This window comes from Fundulus heteroclitus, chromosome 17 (genome assembly GCF_011125445.2).
Source record: "Fundulus heteroclitus isolate FHET01 chromosome 17, MU-UCD_Fhet_4.1, whole genome shotgun sequence".
NCBI classification, from domain to species: Eukaryota; Metazoa; Chordata; class Actinopteri; order Cyprinodontiformes; family Fundulidae; genus Fundulus; species Fundulus heteroclitus.
The window spans coordinates 25,668,626-25,690,099 of record NC_046377.1 but is presented as its reverse complement, the minus strand read 5'-3'; the positions used below and the strand labels follow the sequence as shown (position 1 = coordinate 25,690,099).

The following is a 21,474-nucleotide window of genomic DNA, read 5'->3' as shown; positions in this document are numbered from 1 at the left end:
GTGTTTATCTGGGCCTGAGGACGGCGGCTGATCATCGTCCTGCTGCTCCAGCATTTATCTGCTAACTGTGGCGACACGTTATGGAATCCATCTTCAGATGTACGACATCAGTGAGGACTAAAGGAGCTTAGAGAGACACAGAGGAGGGCTCTACCCCCCTGATCCCCCCCGGGTCAGATTCCTGGTTGGAGAGGGTTCCTAGAAACCCGGTCAGGGCTCTGGACTCATTCAGGTTCTGCTGGTAGGAGGTTCTAGAGATCCTCAACAAAGTTCACTGCTGTCCAGGACTGTTTGGATCTTCTTGGTTGTTGAACGTCTTATTAGTTCCACTGTGTTCTTCAGGAACTGTTCCCAGAAGTTAGAGCTCTCTGAGGAGGTTCTGAAAGTTATAAAAGTAAATAAAATGTTATTTCTACAGCACCTTTCACAGAGATCATCATCACATTATTAAGCAGGTTCCTGTCTACATCAACATGTCCTCAGACGTTTCTGAGCAGAGACGGTGGATTCTCTGCAGGCAGACGGAGAACGTCCAAAGCCTGGCAGCTGCTGGCTGACGAGCCGCCATTTTTAAAACGGTCCCAGGAACTCAAAATGTGAAAATGTGTCCCAACGTGCATCAGCAGCCAGAGCAGAGGTCAGAACAGGAGAAATATCTGCCGCCCAGAACCTGATCCTCATTTCCAACAGACTTCATCACTGCAGAGTTTATCCCTGCGTGCTCTTTGCCTTTTCTGTCTCTGCCGCTGGGATGGACCCCGGGTAGAAGTTACTCTGACTAGGAGTTACTCTGACTAGGACTGACTCTGACTAGGACTGACCCTGACTAGGACTGACTCTGACTAGGACTGACTTTGACTAGGACTGACTCTGACTAGGAGTGACTCTGACTAGGACTGACCCAGACTAGGACTGAACCAGACTAGAACTGACTCTGACTAGGACTGACCCCGACTAGGACTGAACCTGACTAGAAGTTACTCTGACTAGGAGTGACTCTGACTAGGACTGAGTCTGACTAGGACTGACCCTGACTAGGACTGACTCTGACTAGGACTGAACCTGACTAGAAGTTACTCTGACTAGGACTGACTCTGACTAGGACTGAACCTGACTAGGACTGACTCTGACTAGGACTGACTTTGACTAGGACTGACTCTGACTAGGAGTGACTCTGACTAGGACTGACCCAGACTAGGACTGAACCAGACTAGAACTGACTCTGACTAGGACTGACCCCGACTAGGACTGAACCTGACTAGAAGTTACTCTGACTAGGAGTGACTCTGACTAGGACTGAGTCTGACTAGGACTGACTCTGACTAGGACTGACTCTGACTAGGACTGACTCTGACTAGGAGTGACTCTGACTAGGACTGACTCTGACTAGGACTGACCCTGACTAGGACTGACTCTGACTAGGACTGAACCTGACTAGGAGTGACTCTGACTAGGACTGACTCGGACTAGGACTGACTAGGAGTGCCCTCTGTGGCCCCGCCCCACACCTGGGAGGCAGCGCAGCGTGTTTTACCTGATATTCCCAGTAACTGTGCTCTGATTGGTTTATCCTCAGCGCTAAATGCAGGAAGCAGAGAAACCATCGTCTCATGCAGCCAAACTAACATCTAAGCTACGTGTTCAGGCAGCTTGACAGGAATCTGACGGGTTCAATCTTTAGGGTGAGCATGCGGCCCGCTTGGTTCCAGAGGAAGAGCAGGGCTGCAGTCTCGGCTCCTCATCAGTGTGGATCTGCTGGGCGATCAAAGCCCACTCCCACTCAGGTAACGTGGTTTCTGTGGTTGCAGCAGATCCTCTGACAGCTTGGACTTCAGCTGCTGGGACGTGTCGCCGTCCTCGGCTGCCGCGGCGCTCTGATGGAAGTGTCAGCCTCACGCAGGAGGCCGTGGGCGGCTTCCTGCCAACAACGTCAGCCGTGTCCCCACAGTGGAGCTGTGACTGAGTCACTGGCTCATTAATGGCAGCATCCACAGGTTTCTGATGAAGCATCATTGATCCAGATCTGCTGCTAGGAACGCTCCTTAACGACCTGCGGTGGTCCACAGAGCCGTCACTGTTCCATTAAAGCAGGAGGAGCTGTCAGACTGTCTGTGACAGAGAGAGAGGGGACTTTCTGCTTTACTGGTACAGTGAGGACAGAGAGGACCTGTTGGTCTGTTGAGGGTTTAGGTTTTAGGTTTAGCGCCATGGTGTCAGCCAGGTAAGGGTCAGGTAAGAACCTGTAACCGTTAGAGTCAGGGTTGGTCCTAGGAAGGCTTGAATGTCTGTTGAAGTCAAGGCACGGTCCTCACAATGTGCCTTAAACACTGTGTTGTTGTAGATGCTTTATTTATACTTTATTTTTGTACTTTTCTGAAGAAGAGTCCAAGTCCTCGGTTCTTCTGGAATCACACTGACAGTGCGTGAAACATCGGTCGGTTCCTCGTTTGTCAGGCATAAAGGTCTAAAAATGAGGGAAATAGTCCAGAGAAGAACTCTGGGAGCCTGGAGAGCAGTTTGTTTAGATCCTGGCTGGATGAGGAGGATCAGCAGGACTGCAGAGGATTAGGGTTCTGCTGCAGAACCAGTTCCACCAGGGTTCCTCATGGGCTTCATCTGTCCGGTTCTCTGATCCTGCAGCTGCTGCATGCATCCTGCAGCGTATCAGCAGCAGAGGAGACGGTGGAGGAGACGGTGGAGGAGACGGTGGAGGACCCACCTGGCTTCATCCTGTCTGACTGGCAGCTGGAGGAGACTGCTGAAGGTTTCTGCTCATCCTGCTGATGTTCTCCTGTCAGATGAAAACATCTGGAGAGAGATCACGGTGCAGGAAAAGCGTCTAAATGTTTAAATTCTGGTGGGACTGTCGGACAGCTTCAGAACTTTGTTCTGATTCTTTCAGTCCAGACACGGCGGCCTAGTTAAGAACTGGGTCCCTGCAGTGTTCTAACCAGCAGCAGGACCAAAGGTCCAGTTTCTCCACATCCTGCAGGAACAGAACCTCCTTGCTGTTCTGGATCATTCTGGGACCAGATGGCGTTCTGATGGCTCCTGCTGCTCTTCATCAGAAATTCCCCTGCGAGCAGGAGAGGAGGAGGAGCTGCTGTTCATCAGGAGGTGAAGCAGCCAATCAGGGAGCGGCGCCTCACCTGAAGGATGCTGAGACGTCATCGGGTCGGAGCGTCTCTGCTGGGATGGGTTCCCGTCAGGCACAGAACCCGCCCTCCTCTTCCCAGTCCGAGGGGAACAAGCTCGGTTCTGTTCGGGTACCGGCTGGAGACGGGGTGTTCTAGTGGGAACCTTTTAGAACACAACAGAGAACAAAGTGAGCAGGATCTGCCTGATTAGGAACCGGATGAGGCTCCGTTTGATGGGAGGAAGAGCAGAACTCCTCTGGTGGTTCTGATGGAGCAGCGCGCCTCCAGTCTGACCACTGATCGTGTTAAAGAGCAGAGGAAGGCCTCCGGGCCGAGCCTGGTTCTGTTGAGACCCGGTAAAGCAGAACAACGGGCTCCTGCCGCTGTGATCATCATCCTCTCTGCTTCCTCTGAGCAGTTCTGAGGAAATGGCGTGCAGCTCCACCAATCAGAGCAGTGGAGCCATCAGCAGCGTTCCTCATCCTGCTGCGGTCAGGACCATAGACATCATATATACGTAGACGCGTCATAGGGCGCAGGTTCGCACGTCAACGTCACCGCCATATTGTATGTGGCAGAAAAAAGTCGAGTTCTGTTATTGTGAATGTGAATCAGAAAAGATGCCTCATTCCTGTGCTGCAATAAATACACACACACACACACATATATATATATATATATATATATATATATATATATATATATATATATATATATATATATATATATATATATATGTGTGTGTGTGTGTTTATGTGTTATGAATATAAGGATAAATTTGTTAAATCTAAACATTGTGGTCTTCATTATTTCATAAACCCGTGTCACAGGAGAACCTTTAGGAACAGACTTTTTGGGTGAGTATTAAAGAGGTAAAATTAATAATATGAGGAAAAAAAAGTCCTAAAGTAAAAATAAACTAACAAACACAAAAGTGATAATGTTATGATAAAAACATCATATTATGAGAATTAAGGGGAAACATTTCCAGAATAATCACAGTTTGCAGAATTATTTCACTCCTGGAGTAATAGGGCCAGGTTAGATTATTTTAATTATTTTTATTCTTTAGGAGAATAAATTCAGGAGAATGAAGCTAAAGGGATACGGAAATAAACTTGTAATATTACGAAAACAAAAATACTACGAATACAAAGTATATTCAGAGATTAAAGTCCCTCTGATACTGTTTAAGTGACTGAGTAACTGCAGATTTGCCACATTTAAGATGGCGGACGCTCTGACGCATCGCAGCATAGGCAGAACCCGCCCAATGACGCGTCTACTCTTATATTATGTCTATGGTCAGGACGACCCGCTGAGCCCGGTCTGGGATCAGACTCAGGATCTCCTCCTCCTCAGGAAACACTTTTCTACCGCTTCTCTGCTCCTCCAGGGGGCGCTACACTCCTGAAGCCTCAGCAGAAAGTCTCTCTGTGAGTCTGACAGATCCTGCAGGGAACCTAGATGAAGGTTTATCACGTGGTGGATCACTGTGTGCTGATGTTAGCGGTTAGCATCTTCATTTTCCTCCAGCTGGTTTTCATTTGCTCACTGTTGGCCTCAGAGCTGCTCAGAAATGCTCTAATCCCTCTGAACATGGAACCGTGATGAGGCTGCAGAACCTCCTGCAGAACCTCCTCCAGAACCTCCTCCAGAACCTCCTCCAGAACCTCCTCCAGAGAGGTTCTGCTCCACGCCTCGTTCCCTCCAATCGGTCCATGTTAGTCCAGAAAGGTCGTCCTTAACTGATGTCTGATGTGTTGCTGTTTGTTCTCCTGTCAAAACGTCAGGAGAACAAAGAAAAGGTAAATATCAGCCATAACAGCAATAAGTCTTGGTCCCACCACAACATTTTAATCAGTCCTAGGTCTGGACTTTGACTAGGCCATTGCAGCCTAATTATTTCTATAAATATTTATCTGCTGCTGACTTTAGGATCATCATTCTGAGGCAAAGTGAAATTATTGATGCTAGAAGTAGAAGGAGAAACAGAACTTTGATGCTTCATGATCCTAAAAATAATTTTAAAAACTGAGAAACGTTAAAACATCCCTGATGGCTGAGACAAACGTCTGCTTGAAAACGTTTTACTTCTTCATAAATGTTTGTGGTTATGAACCCTAAAGTTTGTGTCTGGCTAATTAAAGTGAATGCAGACCTGAGGAGAACAGGTCTTCCTCTCTGTTCCTCACCGCTGGTTCTCCTGGGACTAAACATCTCCTCCTCCTCTGAGGATGGAGCTCCTGCAGCAGGAGGACGAGCTGATGCTCCTCTCTGCTGCTCAGCCAGCCTGCAGCCCAGGCTGCACTTTCACTCCAGCCCCACATAAATCTGCTCTGCAGCTGATTGAAGAGGGAAGAGAGAGCCGTAAAATGGAAAAATGGCTCCTGGGGGAATAAGCTGACCTGCTTTCTTTCCTTTCTGTTAAAGAAAAGTCTGGTTATGAGCTTCCAGGCGTCTTTATGAATCTCTCAGCCTTTTCTGTCTGATTGCTGCTGATTTGTCGACCTTCGGCCTCGCAGCTTTCGCCAGCGAGTTTCGCTTTTATCTTCCTTCGCAGCTTTAAAAGGCAGCCGGCGCTGGGAGGGGCGGCACATGAGCCCGGCTTTATCTCCATACGCTGCTCTCCCTCATCACAGTCTGACCGTCTGCAGAACCGCAGGATCTCTGCAGAACCTCAGGATCTCTGCAGAACCTCAGGTCCACTTCCAGCAGAACCCCCACAGGTTGCTGCTGCATCATTACACCCAGGTTCTGTCCTCTCAGTCCAGCTTGACCCGTTAAGTTCAGGTTCTGGTTCGCTCCTCACTGTCCTGCTTCAGGAAATGTAGAGAAACCCGTCAGCCACTGGGTCGGCACTGGGCCAGACGTCCCGGTCAGATCGGATCTTCTCCTGTTATCTGGTTCCGTCAGACATCTGGAAGTCAGTCCCAGGAATATTTCGTCTCTCCTGCTGAGACCAGAACCAGTACATTTCCTGCTGGTTTGGTTCTGGTTTACATGGTCCTGGTGCAAAGGGTTCTGGATAACAAGGTTTGGGATGAGACGGTTCTGAATCAGATAGTCCAGGGTCAGATGTTACAGGGTTCTGAATAAAGTGGTTCTGGGTCACTTGGTTCCATATCACATGTTTAAGGACCAGAGAGTTCTGGATCATGTGGTTCTGCATAATGTGGATCAGGACCAAAGGGTCCTGGATCAAATTCTTCTGGAACAGATGGTTCTGGATTATTTGGATCAGATTGTATCATTCATGAATGCATGGTTCTGGATCACCTGGTTCTGGATCCTGCTCTCTTAATCATGTTGTTCTGGATCAGCCGTTAGTGAAACTAGTGACCGTTGTCTTTGTTGGCATCGTGTGTCACCGCACTGACATGTTGGATCAGGCAGAACCGGGTCAGAAAGCACAGAATCTCACGTGAGTTCAGCAGCTAATGGAGTCATTTTCAGAAAATCTGACCACAGTTTACGATATTGTGCATAAATATGGTCACAGAATTGCATGGATGTTGGATTATGATACACATTTATGAGTGGGAGGCAGAATAAATGAGCTGGTTTACATCAGAAACCTGAGGAAGCAGCAGGATGATTGTAACGTGTGAATATGACTGGGCTGCTGGTTTGATGCCCAGCAGGGGGCGCTAGCCCCCACAGCTCTGGGATAGAAGCTGTTTTTGAGTCTGGCTATCCCACAATCCCCTGTGCTGACCTCACCCTTCCTGCCCTGCACCGTACATCATGCTGAGACAGAAAATGCTTTCTACTGTAGCGCTATAGAAAAGTTCAGTGGAAAGTCTGGTTCAGGTTCCTGAGGAAGAGGAGCCGTTGTTGGGCCTTCTTCACCAGGTGGGAGGTGTTCTCAGTCCAGGAGAGGTCTGAGGATTCCTCTGCTCTATTTCACCTTTTTCCCTTTAACACTTTGCCTCGTCTTTTTCTCTTCCTTTCTTTCTCTTTTTCTTTCCGTTTCTGCTTCCACTTTATTTGAAATAATCCCAAAATAATATCCAATAAAGGTTTTTGTATATAAATCAAGTGGAGCACTATGATGAAAGCAGTGATGCTCCATTTGTGAAAGTAAAATCTGTTGGGCTCTCTTTGGCATTGTTGTGCCGCTACGCATGTTCTAAGTTATTTAATGTTTAATAAATAACTCTCTGTTAGGTATTATCTGGTAAATATCGACCCAAACAGCTGATATCAGGACAATAGTTGAAAGGAATGATTCAAGCTCTGGTGATCATTTAACAACAAACTCTGCACACATGTAGAATAAAGGAGGGACAACTTCAAGTTCCAGAATTTATCAACAGAAATAAAACTAACATCCAGAGAACATCACTATAGAATACTGTTTATCTGAATTAAAGCTATATATCAATCAACAAATCCTCTACCAGGCTGTGAAGGCTAGCTGGAAGTCAGAGTCCAGGTTGTTCTTCCTGCGGATCCTCAGAGTGGATGCTGCTGTTTTGGTCACATTCAGGCTATGTTTGGACCTCTTTTGGAACTTTGCCCTGTCTTGGTTCTGACTGGTTTAGGTGGGTTTAACTGTTGACTTGTTCTGGCTTTAACTGGTCTCTGTGTTAGTTGAATTTTAACTGACTGGGTTTTATTTTTTTTATTTCAGACTGCATTTGAACCAGTGCACTCGTGGGTTTAGGTGGCTTTTAGTCGGCTTTTAGCCGGTTTGGGTTTGGGTTGTGGACGGGTCCAGGTCTTGGTTGGTTCTGCTGGTGGAATGTGACACATTTGGTTTTAATCAGGCTGGTGTGACGCTTGTGTTTTCTAGCTAACTGAGGCAGGACGTCTGGAGGATGTCAGGGCCGACAGATGAGCTCAGTCTGAGCCAGAAGACGAGATGTTCCTGAGAGGTCCGGACCCTGACAGACCTGCAGCACTTAATCCAGTTACGTGGACCCGGATGATGCCAAGTAAACACGATGTTAATCCCACCCAACAGCGGCTGATAGCCTGGAAGCTGCTTAAGATGAGCTGCAGATTTAACTCGGTGAAGATGCTGCAAACGCCTTCAGCTCAGCTCAGACGGAGAAGTTCTGACCCAGACTGGAGGCAGCGGTTCTGGAAGGAGGGGTGAAGAAGAACCAGGTGGCGTGAATGATGAAGGAAAGGTGTTAAAACTGGGCTTCATCACTCAGATCCTCATGTTAACAACTGGCTGCCCTGCCTGCACACAGCAAACACTCATCTATAATGAAAACAACAGAGTGTTAGCGTGTGTGTGTTAGCGTGTGTGTTAGCGTGTGTGTGTGTTAGCGTGTGTGTGTGTTAGCGTGTGTGTGTGTTAGCGTGTGTTCTGCTTGCAGAGCTGCTCCTGTTAACAGCGTTCCTGCAGCTGAGCGCCGTTTGTTCACATGGAGACATGAATGATTGAGGAGCAGCGAGGCGAGTGTTACCTTCTGAGACGTTAACCACGCTCTGGTTCTGGTTCTGGTTCTGTCTCCTGATCATCAGCTGACATGTGGGTTCTTTCAGAACCCACTTGGAGCATTGAGTTGCCTCCTGTGGAACATTTCTGGTCTTATTTCCACAAAAACAACATTTAAATGATAATCGATGTCTCTGCATGCATAATAAAAGGTTTATTATTAAAAATGATAATGTTAATAACAATAATAATGTCTAAAATGATGAACGATGCTGAGCTGCTCCTCAGCAGCAGCTTTAACAGCTCCTGTGGGCTGGACCCGTTTTTATTCCTGCAGGCAGTAAAAACATCATTTCTACATGTCTCCTTAGGCAGATGAGCAGAAATCAAACTGGGCCTCAGTGATGCCGGCCCGCTGAAGGTTCTGTACGGAGAAGTGGATTCTGGGTCCTGGTATCCCAGCGTGGCGCTCCACACGCTGTAGGATGTGAATATTGTCTGGTTTGTGAGGCGGCCCATTTATGTCCGGCTCATAATTCTTCTGGGCGCTGCCAAACGATTGAGGCGGCTGCAGAATCTGGGTCGCCCCTGTCTGCAGACAGAACCGTCCTCAGGGACCAGGACTCAGGTTAGTCTGGTGGTTCTGCTTGTTTTCATGCTGCAGCAGGTCCACATCTGAGCTGATGGAGGGTAAAGCCTGAAGGCATGATGAACAGAACCTGCTGGTAGGCTGTGCTGCACCAGAGATGGTCTAAGGCAGAGGTCCACCGCCCTGGTCCTCAGAACCTCAGAACCTCAGGACCGCTGTGCTGCACCAGCAGGTTCTGTTCATCAGGGAACGGCGTGCTGAGGAGGCGATGCAATCTCTGGATCAATTGGGTCGTGTCTCTGGTTGGGCGTGTACAGCCAGGGACTTCCTGTTGCCCTGGAGGTCAGAAGTTAGAGTCTGGGGACCGACGGTCTGCAAGAAGCAGCGCTCTGCAGAATCTTATGGCTTTACTGAACTAAAGCAAAGACTAACGCTGTTCAGGCGACTGAAAAGGTGAAAGCTGAGGTTAGTGGCGTTCTTGGAACACTTGGTTTACTTTTAATCTTTGTTTTATAGAATAATTAATTTTGGTTGGGATGTTTCCAAAAGTCACTTTTCCTGTTCTGACGATGATATTGTGATTTATTGGGATGTGTCTACGCTTCATCATCAGCTGGCGTTTTATCTAATTTACCACCATCAGCACAGTCTGAGTGAAATTACAACCAGAACCACTTTCCACTCATGTAGTCCTCCTGGTTCTGATCCAAGGCCTGCATGAGAACATCCATGTTCAGCTTTAAGTCCTGAAGGTCCACCCAGCTGCTCTCTGACTTCCTTTAAATCAAGGTTAAAAACCCGTTTAGTCACCTTTACATGTTTAAATGTTCATTTTAAACTGCTGTAGTGAAGCTTCCTGTAGTCCAGCTCACCTTGACCTGCTGCTATTAATCCACAGCAATGTCCGTTCCTCTGTCCTCAGCTTCTGCTCATGTTCAGCACTTTGAATCCTCTAGTTACTGAAGTCTGCTACAGATAAACTGGCCTTTATTAAAGTGTTTCCTGTTGGGGTAATAAAACCAGTTTCCTGGACTCTGGCTGCATTTGGCTCCGGTATCAGAAGCATAATTAGTCCAAAGTTTGGCTGTCTTTCACCTAAAATCTGGACCTGCTTTGGGTGGACACCAGTTAACCATGTCTGATCATTTTATACTTGGATCACCTTTAAGCAAAACCCGTTTGCTGTTTAACCTTTCAGCTGATGCTGGGCTAGAAACATGAGCAGGTGTGTAACAGCAGCACAGATTTTAAAATCTGCTGCACTTATTTTCCCCGTAACTGAGCTGCTGGATCAGAAACAGCATAACATGATTTCTCAGAAGCTTCCAGTGATCAGAATTAAATCAAATATTGATGCTTTGACCTGTTTCTGCTCCTTTCACATTCCTGCATTGGGTGCATTCCTTCAATTAAAGGCCAGGCATAAATATCTTGGGACTATTTCAGAAGGTAAATTAAACTTTTAACCTGTGAGGCAGTGTCCATCAGCAGGTTTTCTGTTTAAAGGGGACATAACGTGTTCTTTAGCTCTTTCTTTTCACTCTGAAATCATTCAGGTGTGGTTTATGAACTGTCTCCTTTAAGGAGGTTGACCCATCCTGACCCTGTGGTGTTGAATCTGTTGTCCTTTCCTCTGGGTCTTGGTCCGGTCGTCCCTGAACAGCCGGCAGGTGGAGCCCAGAGCAGCTCCCCTTCAGCTCCTTCCCTCTGGACGGAGCGTCTTCCACCATGAAGCTGGACGCACACACACTGATTATGGAGGCTCGCTCTCTTCTTCTGTGATCCGTGGAGCGCTGCTGTCTCTGGTGGTTCTGGTCGTGTTCAGATCCGTTCTCCCAGGTTTGTGTGGAAGGATATTCTGAAGCAGGGCACCTGCAGGTCCAAATAAAGGAACGAGGGAACCAGTTAACCTCCGTCCTCTGAGGACACACCTTTGTTGCACACGTTTACCTGTAGGTTCCTCCAGTGAGCTGTAGGGGGCGCTATCAGCAGACCATGAAGGTCCTGATGAACCAACAGCGTGTCTTTAGACTCAGAGCAGCCGACACACACACACAGTTTGATGGAGCGCCGTCACAGCGGCACACACACCTGTCCTCTCTGAGTGCTCCAGTTCTGTGACACCTGGGCAAGGTCGCAGCGTGTGATTGGCTGTTCTGTTCCTGCCCTGAAGGTTGGCAGGACGAGGCGATCCGTCACTGACGCGACGGCTGCTACCCTGAGAGACACGAGGAAGTCGCTGCACAGCAGGACACACACAGACGATGAGTCTGAGGCACAGCTTTCATTCTGTCACTCAGCAGACTTTGACTAGGCCACGGAGCCGCCTCTCTGTTGTAAATCTGCTGTGCTGTTTTAGGATCATGGTTCTGTTGATGACCAAGCTTCAGATCACATTTGTATCCAGAATATATTAGTAAATAAAGGAGATCGGGGTTAAATTAAAGGTTAACTCATAATCTGCTTTTCTGCTAATAAACGGCTAACATGGTTGTCTTTAGTGACTGAACATTTGTAGAAATCCTGCTTTTGTGTCTGTGTGGCGCCCCCTAAGGTTCAGCAGGTGTCTGGCATTGGATCAGTATTTCTATTGGCTCAAAGGTTTTTGTGACATCACCAGGAGTGATTTATGAGCTTATATCTAGTAATTTAGCGTTTATAGGAGCCCAGGCTCATCCAGGAGGAGTGGACGCTGCGAGGCGATGACTGATGCTACCTGCAGGGTTCCTTAGAGAGAAACTCTGAGCCAACCTGCCTGGATGCTCTGACAGAACCGAGTTTGGAGCGTTGACATGTTGTGAACTGGTGCTATGCAGATAAAACTGGACTTAATAAGAGTCTGAGGCTTCTGCTCAGTTCTCTGAGCTTCCTGCTCTGACCTGAACCTGCTGGAAGGCTGGAAGCTGCTGAGGTGTTCTCCTCTCTGCAGGATGATGGACTTTAGATGGTCTGGAGATGAGCTTCTGGCCCAGATTATTGCTCGTGTCTTGCCGGCTTGGCACGGTGTGAACACACACCTGTGTGCTCCAGCCTTGTATGGAGGAGCTCCTGCTGATGATGATCAGTTAATGAATGCACCTGATCTGCAGCTCCTGGCTCGCACTGTGGAAGCAGAGACGATCATCTGATGTGTGAAAGTGTGGTATTCAGCAGAAACTCACAAGAACTGCAACCTGATCAAAGTCAGTCTGCAGACTGCAGCTGATGGCAAAGCAGGAGAGGAAGAAACACCTGAAGGGATCATGTGAGCAGGATAAACCTGCAGGAACAGTTGAAAGAAAAGGGCTGAGGCAGACTGGGGGGGGGGGGGGGTAGTCTGTGTGATATCTGAACGCTTCCATAAAGAGAAGAGGGGGGGGGGTAGTCTGTGTGACAACTGAATGCTTCCATAAAGAGAAGGGGGGGGGGGTAGTCTATGCTTCCATAATCATCAGAGCTCCCCCCGCTGAGCCTCAGGCTGAAGGTCTGCGGGCCAGAACCTCCTGCATCCAGGCAGCATCTTCAGGAGCAGGATTCCTCTCTGCGCCTGCGCAGTGAGCGGACGTCTTCACAGCGGGACCAGGTGTGGAGGAGCGGTTCTCTGGCTCCCCCCTGTGGACGCGGGCTGCAGTGCAGCCTTCAGCAGAGTTTAGTTTCCTCTCCAGATGCTGTCAGCAGCAGTAAAGCTGGTTGATGATGAGGAGCTGAGCTCTTTCTGGACTTTATCCAGAACCAGTCTCATCCACGACTTTCTTTCTGCACCCAAACAGCTCCAGAACCTTTTGGACCGAACCCACTGAACGGTTTCATGTCATTTAAAAGGAAATACTCAGAGGGCTCTGAGTCGGACATGTTGGTGAGGTTCAACATGGAGACGAGACAACTTTGATGTTCCAGAACCTTCTGGGTTTCACTGGCACCAGAACCTCAGACTACAACCACAAGCTTTCCCAGGTTCCTGGAACATGGCAAGAACATCGCCTCTTTCCATCCCTCCATCCCTCAATCTTCTCTCCATCTCTCCGCAGAGCTCCTCCTCTCCTTTGGGTCAGAGAGGTGCTGCCCCCCCCCCCCCCCCGCAGAGCTTTTAATCTGAATAAAGGAGATGTTTCCTGAAGGTTCCAGGTAGATGAGAACCTTTTCCCGGGTTATTGGGTCAGTTTTCAGGTTCTTGGAGAGGTTTGTTTCCACTAGAAGGAACCAGGTCCTGAATGTGTCGTTACGTCTCCTTGGATCTCAGCATGATGGAAGTCGGTTCCACTGCGATAAACACCTGAACTAAGAGGAAGTCAGCCTGTGACCCATGACTCTCTGTGTTCTCCTCAGGTACGGTGACATGGTACCAAAGACCATCATGGGGAAGATCTTTGGCTCCATCTGCTCCCTCAGCGGGGTTCTGGTCATCGCTCTGCCCGTCCCCGTCATCGTCTCCAACTTCAGCCGCATCTACCACCAGAGCCAGAGAGCCGAGAAGAGGCGAGCGCAGAAGGTAACGCCGGTGCAGACGCACAGAACCTCCTCAGACCCGGTCCTCCTCAGACCCGGTCCTCCTCAGACCTGGTCCTCCTCAGACCCGGTCCTCCTCAGACCCGGTCCTCCTCAGACCCGGTCCAGCCTGTGGACCCTGTGGTTCAGACTGAGTCAAACCAAGACAAACTGGTTTAACTGAGCCTTAATTAACCGCTCAGAGTGGAGCAGCTTGTCTGCTGAGAGCTGAGGAGGCAGAACCGACAGGTCCGGTTTGTCTTCATTAGAGGAGCAGAACCCTCAGGAGAAAACAGAGGAGGACAGGCTGCTCCTCACCTCCTCCCCCCTCCAGCCTGCTGGTCCCACCGGGACTCAGACCTGGGAACCAGAACCAGCCTGCCTCCTCACAATAACGCAGAAGTTCTGATAATTGGGTCGGCCGAGTCAGAGTTTATCTCCACAGAACTAACGGCCAGACGTCATGTGACTAAAACGTTTTATCTGGACCAGTTCTGCTGTCAGGTTCTGGAGTCAGGTTCTGCTTTTAATCAACAGAAGAAGACATTTTATTACCACTTAAATGTTTCTATTTATGAAACTTTATGATTAGATGTGAGAAATTAGATAATATTTTTAAAGGTTTAATTAATCTCACAGGAAAATGAAATCAGATGTTTTTTAAATGATATATTTTACTAAACATTTGTTGTCAATCGTGAATCAATTCAGTTAAATCGTTTTTTATTTAGAATTTTACTATTCTTATTTTATGAATTTTGAACTGTTGCTTTTTAAAATCTATAATAAATACGGAATGTATTAAACTATATTTGATCATTTTAGCTAATTTTGAATTAATTCAATAAAAACTCCAGTATGAAAACTTCTGAATAGAATCACTGAAAAATAAATATCTGACTGATACAATTCATACTACAATAAATTAGACATACAATTCTAACCAAAGGTCTAATTCTAACTAAAATTTAGAATGAAGTGTTTAACAGATAAACAGTTAAATGATGTATTTATTAATAACTAGCCGCCACAGAGACTCTGTCAGAGTGGAGCACCTGGATGCACGTGCAGCTCCAGATGTTTCTCACAGCCTAACCAGGAGAACATCTGCAGGTGTTCTGTGAGCTCAGGTGTGTTGTACCTGCGGTCAGCAGCAGCTCATGCTTCTCTGCACCAACCTGTGTCCACAAACAGAAGAGCCGGCTGGCTAGAATTCACGCAGTGAAGAGCGCAGGAGCTCGAGCTTACATGCAGCACAAAGGCAGCCAGCAGCTGATTGGCCCAGATCAGCAGGTAAACATGGAGACCAGGAGCCAGCAGCTGATTGGTCCAGATCAGCAGGTAAACATGGAGACCAGGAGCCAGCGGCTGCAGGTCGCTGCATGCAGGGCGTGAAGCGGGTTCTCCTTGTTCCATCGTGTTCTCCTCTACGTTCCTGCATCTGCTCGCCTTTATTCTATACGTTCCAGCGGCATGTTGAACTGCTGCATGTGAAAGGTCAAAGGTCAGACAAACCACGCAGGTCCCTCTACTGTCCACTAGGCGGCAGCGATGAGCTGAGTCATGAAATCTGATTACCAGAGAAAAGGCGTTTAGGGAGAACACCAGCAGCCTCTCTGCTCTCCTGCTTTGTCCTCCTCTGATGAGCACTAAGTGGACCTGTGAAGGCTCCTTGTTGCTGCTGGGTGGACCCTGGTTCCTGGCCCGCTATAGATGGAGGCTTCAGGAAACCTAACACTACACATCACCTCACAGTGAAACACCATGACCAGAAGATATGTTTTCAAGTAGCCTGAGATCTGAAGATGTCTGCTGGTGTTGCTCCTTCATCTGAAAGCTTTTCCATTCAGGCTCTAGCTGCAGAAAGAAGTCTGGATAGATTGATTTAGGACCAGAACCATCTTGATCCCTTCGGCCCAAACACTGTGGATTGTGTTGAAGGGCTCATGTGAGTAGTTTCAGCAGTCAGCATCTTACCTCACCACAGTTTATACACACAGCTGACTCCACACAGGGTCTAGTTCAAGCCCAGTCAAGACCAAGGTGGCGGCCATAGACGCTCCTCCATGAGGAACGCTGCGTTTGTCCAAACTGAGCTCTGAAGTGTAGGAAGAAGAGTTTCAGCACGTCCTCGCTCTGCAGCCTCCTGGGTTCTGATCTGCAGCTGCTGCTTCTGTCTGACAGAGATGATCAGAGATGATCAGAGATGATCAGAGATGATCAGGGATGATCAGAGATGATCAGGGATGATCAGAGATGATCAGGGATGATCAGAGATGATCAGGTCCGTAACAACATCTGCATGGACGTTCTGTCCCTCAGAGTCACATTCAGCCTGCAGCTTCCTCACTCAGCCTGACGGCGTTCTGCAGCGTCTCCACTGTCCCATCCAGATGTGTCCACCACTGTCCTGGCCTCCAGCTAATGCTGCTCTGTGTTTGTGTCCCGCAGGCGTCCAAAGAAGCTGGCCAGGCGTTGGTGTGTAAGATCAACCCGACCTTTGACCTACAGCATCACCATCTGCTCAACTGTCTGGAGAAAACAACGGTGAGCAGGTTTGATGAGAGAAACCAGACGTACAGCCAGTTTTCTCACCTCCTCCACCTCTTTGCTCCTCAGAACCACGAGTTTGTAGACGAGAAGCCGCCGGAGTCCAGCTGCAGGGAATTAAGTCCGGTGAAGCAGCTGTCCCGCTCTTCCTCCATCTCCTCCTCCTCCTCGTCTAATGGCGTCTCCTGCTGCGGCCGCAGGAGGAGGAAGACCTTCACCGTGCCCAACTCCATGTCTGTGGGGCTGCAGGGCAGCATCCAGGAGCTGTGCACCATCCAGATCAGGGAGCGGCCCATCACCAACAGGTCTGTGAGCAACAGGACGGCAGGAGTCATCATTTAAGATCTCCATGATGTTCAGGGAGGTTCCTGAGGGCTCACGCTTCTCTGAGGTGGAGGAGATGAGCCAGGAGATGCTGTTAGAGACCACAGGAGTCCATGGAGACATCTGAGATGTTGTTAGGAACATAGAAACGTCCAGACTGTGTTGATGGTAGGAGGTGGAGGAGGTTCCTGAGCAGATTAATAAAGTTCTGGACTTTAATGCGCCGATAAACCTGCATGAACTGCAGAGGTAAGCAGATGCTGGACAGGAGGACCAGGAAGACCAAGAGGAGAGTCTTCCTGCAGAGGTAGTCTTCAAACACCTGGGGTTGTGTGTGAACTGCTGCTCTTTGAACGCATCAGGTAGCAGCTTCTGGAGATCCTTAAATGGTTCTGGGGGCCATTAAAGGGTTCTCAGAGGAACCAGGGATCTCTCTGGAGATCTCTCTGAGCTAGTAGAGACTTCCCTGAAGCCTCCCAGCAGCTTCTAGATGAGATCTTCAGCATGCAGAGAGCGCTCTGGTCAGAGGAAACACATGGCACAGGCGGTCACGTGATGCCGTGTTCCCACACAGTCAGACGGCAGGAATCCAGAGTATGTCCAGCTGTGGGAGGCTGTGGGAGGTCTGGGAACTGCCTCCTAAAGGGAAACCCATGCTGGTTCCTCTGCTTCAGCTGCAGATGTTGGCTGGTGACCCTGTTAGCTGCTACGTTCTGCAGACTGAAGCTGCAGCAGGAGCTGAACCTGGATGAGAACATACAGCTAGTGCCTCTCTGGCTGGGATTAAACCGGTTCTCCAGAGCCACGTCCCAGAAGAACCACAGAGGACATTTTTAAATGAAACATTTAGGATCAAACTGTCCTTAGAAGCCCCAGAGGAACTCCAAAGAACCTCAGATGTTCCTCAAAGACATTTCTGGTTCCAGATTGTTCAGTGAGGAAACTCATTAGGCAGATTTAGAGTAAATCTACATCTGCCCAAGAGGTTTATTTCTGTCAGGAAAGGAGAGATAAATCTCTATAAGATAATAAAACAAGGACCATGATGAAGAAAGATAAATGAGAAGATGATTAGACATCCCTTAGAAATCCCTTCTTCTAATGGAGGATCTGCCTCTTGCTTGGTTCCTCTGGTGTTTTGGTGAGGAGCTTCAAGTCTTTCAGTTTGGAAGGTCTATTTACCATCACCCTAATCTTCAGATCCAGTCAGAACCCTGGCTGGTTACTTTACTCTGCAGGGGTAAGAAGAACCTAGCTGGAATGTCTCCAGAGGCATTTTACCTGCGTCTGAACACCTGAACTACTGGCTCAGCGTAGGGTTAGGGATGGACTGCAGATAGCTGTTCTATTGAGAACATTTAGGGATCTCTAAACGTTCCACTCATCGTCATTGACACTGAGATTTCTCACTCTTATAGATGCCGCACAAACACAATCAAATGTTGATAATAGATCACCTGATGCTCTGTGAATTCTTAAATCCAGGTGGTAACTCTCACATCTTCTCCTGTCTCTCTTTCCAGTCGATCCAGCCTTAATGCCAAATTCCAGGAGACGCTCCCTCTGAACTGCGAGCAGCCGTACCTCTCCCCGGCTGTCATCAGCCTTCCTACGCCCGGCACCACGCCAGAAGGAGACCGATCTGCAGACTACTCCCAGGCCAACATCGTCCGGGTTTCTGCTCTATAGCGCCCATCTGGCCTCCCTTCACTCCAAACTACCGCTCCCTGTCCTGAAGGAAGGGCTCAGACCGACAGGACAGGGACAGACGATGGGAGAAGGTCCAGTGAGAAACATCTACATCCATATGCTCCATCACAGACCGGAGCTGGACTGACAGATTCTCCTAAGAAGGACTTTATTCCCTGATGAAACAGACAGCTTGGCTAATGGCCAGTCTTCTGCGTGGTGCAAGAGAACCGCATCAGCATCAATGTTCTACACATACTGCTTTATTTGACCTGATGTTTCAGGTCTGATCAGACTCAGAGACCGCAGGGTTCTTCAGCACAGGACTGGACGGAGCAACAGTCCACTTGGAAACCAACCAAGAACTTACAGACGTGATGTTTCACTGGGGCTGACCATGTTGCTGCTCCTGTCAGTAGATCTAGAAGCCAAGGCGGACCAGAGGAACTGAAAACACATCCAGACATTCTGACACCACTCCTGGGTCTCCTTAGAGGGTCCTCTGTTATTCCCTCTATAACCACAAACCAAAGTCCTTGGAGCTCCTTTGATAAACAGAGTAGGAACTATTTTTCCACCTCAGTCATTGGTACATGTGTCAGACCTAAAGCATCCCAGCACACACCCATCGATAGACGCCAACACCACTCATGTATATTTCCTTCGAGGCCTACAGCCAAACATCTAACCCTAACCCAACCCTCAGACCTTCAGTCTTCTGCTTGTTCTTCTGGTGTCAGGCCTCATCTTGGAGCAGCAGTGGGTTCTCAGAGTGTTGAGACCAGAGAGCACTGGTTTGCCTAAAGCACTCCACACCAAAGCAATACAGGGCTGGCTGCAGGACTCACAGGGCTTTAAAGAGCTGTTGGTTTGAAAAGCACGCATGGCCCTAAATATGTCTGCGGTCTGTCCAGACAGAAAAGGCCACCATGAAAATAAAACATCCAAAGGCTTTATCTCACCACTATGAGCCTTTATCAGTATATTGTGTATTTCTGACCAAAGAATGTGATTTTGACACAAGCTAAACAGGTAGTGTGCTGGTTTTAAAGACAACAAATGTGATCGAGAAACAGAAGTAGCCTGAAACATACATAACATCGTCACCAGGGGGCAACATGACAGGAGAAGGAGTTCTGCTTTACCTACAGGTAATGGCGTTCTACTAAAGTAAGATAAGAGGACTACAGCTTGGACTTTCTCTCAGAGACATGCTGGCAGCGATTAGCAGGATGTTGCTGCTGCTTTCTGGACAGCAGGAGCATGATCCCCAACCCCTGGAAGATTGAGCTGACCGAGCAGCCATCTCCAGCCCAGCCAGATTAGTATCTTATCCTCATGTGTCTCTGTGGGGGTAAATCCGGTTGTTATGTCAGATGAAATGAGCATTTTGAAGGTATTATTTGCTGTGGTGTCTTTATGTTTGAAGACTTTAATGTTTAAATTAATCTTTTTACCGACGCATGCTAATTCAAGCAAACCTAGTGGAGCAGTGGTTACCTGCAGGCTCCTAAACTCTGCGCTTTATGACTACACATCTAAGAGCAGCAGGATGAGAATGACTATTTGAATGATTGATTGTTCATAAAAGGACCGAACCAAGAGGACATTAACAAACCTACTCAATAACATCTGTTAGCAGCTAGTTTAAAGCGCAATGCTGCCTTTTCTCCAGCTAAAACGTGGCTGAGTTACTCAACGCTCTGTCTCTTCATTCCTAAAGTAACTTTTCGGGGTCAGAGGACAGTTGTACCAACACATCCAATGTGACGCAACATTACTTCATCCTACGACATCGATTCCATGGCGGCGAGGATGAGCCTTTTCACGCTGCCGCTCCAAATGCCATGAAAATTTGTTTTTGGTGGTTTTCTTTGCCCAATTTCACCAATATTGAAATAGGTGTTTATTTGATTTGTTCCTACTCATTTCTATTAGTTAAGGGGTGAAGCAAAAGTTGGGGGAAGAGCTTTAAATTGATTCTACCTGTAAGGAGACAATTATTTTCTTCAAAACAAACAAAGCAGTTAGAGGGAAGTTTGAAAAGTCCTAGTTTCATGCGGAAGCACCTTTTGATTCAGTTTCACCTGCAGTTTTCTCAGGTAGAGTGACCATATAATATTCACCTTCTCTGCATTTTCATCCGCCGTCACAAACCTCCGTTCTGTCTGAAGAAAAGTGACTCCATACTATGATGCTGCCACCACCATGTGTCCCTGTGGGGGTACAGGCTTTCCCAACCCACTAGTCCAGTCTGACGGAGGAAACCGCAGATTATTGGAAGACAACCAGAACCAACCAGAGGCTCCTTCCCTGTGGACCTTTGCAGCCTCTCTGACCACCTTCTGTTGATAAAATGAGGTTATATCCACCAAGCCTCCATCCTGATAGTGTTTTATGGTCCTTTCTGTGGACAAATAGCCCCAGCACTGGGCACGATTAGCAGCTATAAAACTGATGTGGCACCATCTAGTGGCAGTATCGCAGAACTATCAAAATTACAGTTTACTTAATTTATAAATCACTTGTAAATAATGCCAGTTTGCCTAATTAATAAATGTCAGACAGAGCCTGACCCTCTGCAACGCCTCAGCGTGATGAAGACCAACGTTAATAATTAAATAAACCGATCTACAGCAACTCTAAGAGCCTCAGATCAGAACATTTACTCAGGTCAGTCAACTCTGCGTCACATCTGAGCCTCGGCAGGTTTAGCTTCAGTGAACACCAACGTTTAGACTGGATTCTCAGAGACATTCCAGGCTTTTCCCTCTTGGAATCATATTTTATTTAGTTTTTTCCCACTGGATTTTGGACCTTTCTGTTTCGCTGGAAGATGCTAATAGCCGTTAGCCACTTCCTTGTTTTATACACTGCTGCACATGCTCAGTATGTACTTCTGTTAAAATCATAAATAAACACAAAAGGCTTTATCTACTGACAAATTGAGCAAAAACAAAGCGTAAAACATCAAAATAACTAATACACCATAATAATGTGGCTATGGACCTTTAACGTGACGTGAAAATAAACATTATTCATGCTTTTGTCATTTTAAAATCCATATAAATGCAGGTGTGATTAAAAAGGAAAAGCAACATGATAAAATACTATTTTAGATGCAGCTCACAGGTGGATAATGCTATTTTCTAAGCAGGACGGAGGGCCACATGTGGCACCATGTTGGTGATGGACTCCTGCTGACTGAAAGCTTTGCCGGGGGGAACCTTCTGATCCTGGTGGCTTCAGCTGAAGGATGAAGATGTGAGGAAAACCCAAACGGGACCGCAGAGCTTCAGCAGATTCTCTACAGCTGAAACTGAACC

At 47.8% G+C, this 21,474-nt stretch overlaps 1 protein-coding gene across 1 annotated transcript in view; it reads left to right on the top strand.

The window, feature by feature from the left end:
• LOC105936085 (potassium voltage-gated channel subfamily D member 2) overlaps positions 1-20,663 on the top strand; it is a 34,000-nt gene extending 13,337 nt beyond the window's left edge. Inside the window, exons 2-6 of the mRNA XM_012876729.3 lie at positions 13,427-13,589; positions 14,780-14,878; positions 16,037-16,132; positions 16,205-16,440; positions 17,983-20,663. Of these exons, the coding sequence (XP_012732183.2) occupies positions 13,427-13,589; positions 14,780-14,878; positions 16,037-16,132; positions 16,205-16,440; positions 17,983-18,148 (760 nt within the window). The 3' untranslated portion in view covers positions 18,149-20,663. The remainder of the gene's footprint in view (positions 1-13,426; positions 13,590-14,779; positions 14,879-16,036; positions 16,133-16,204; positions 16,441-17,982) is intronic.
• Positions 20,664-21,474: the final 811 nt, after the last annotated feature.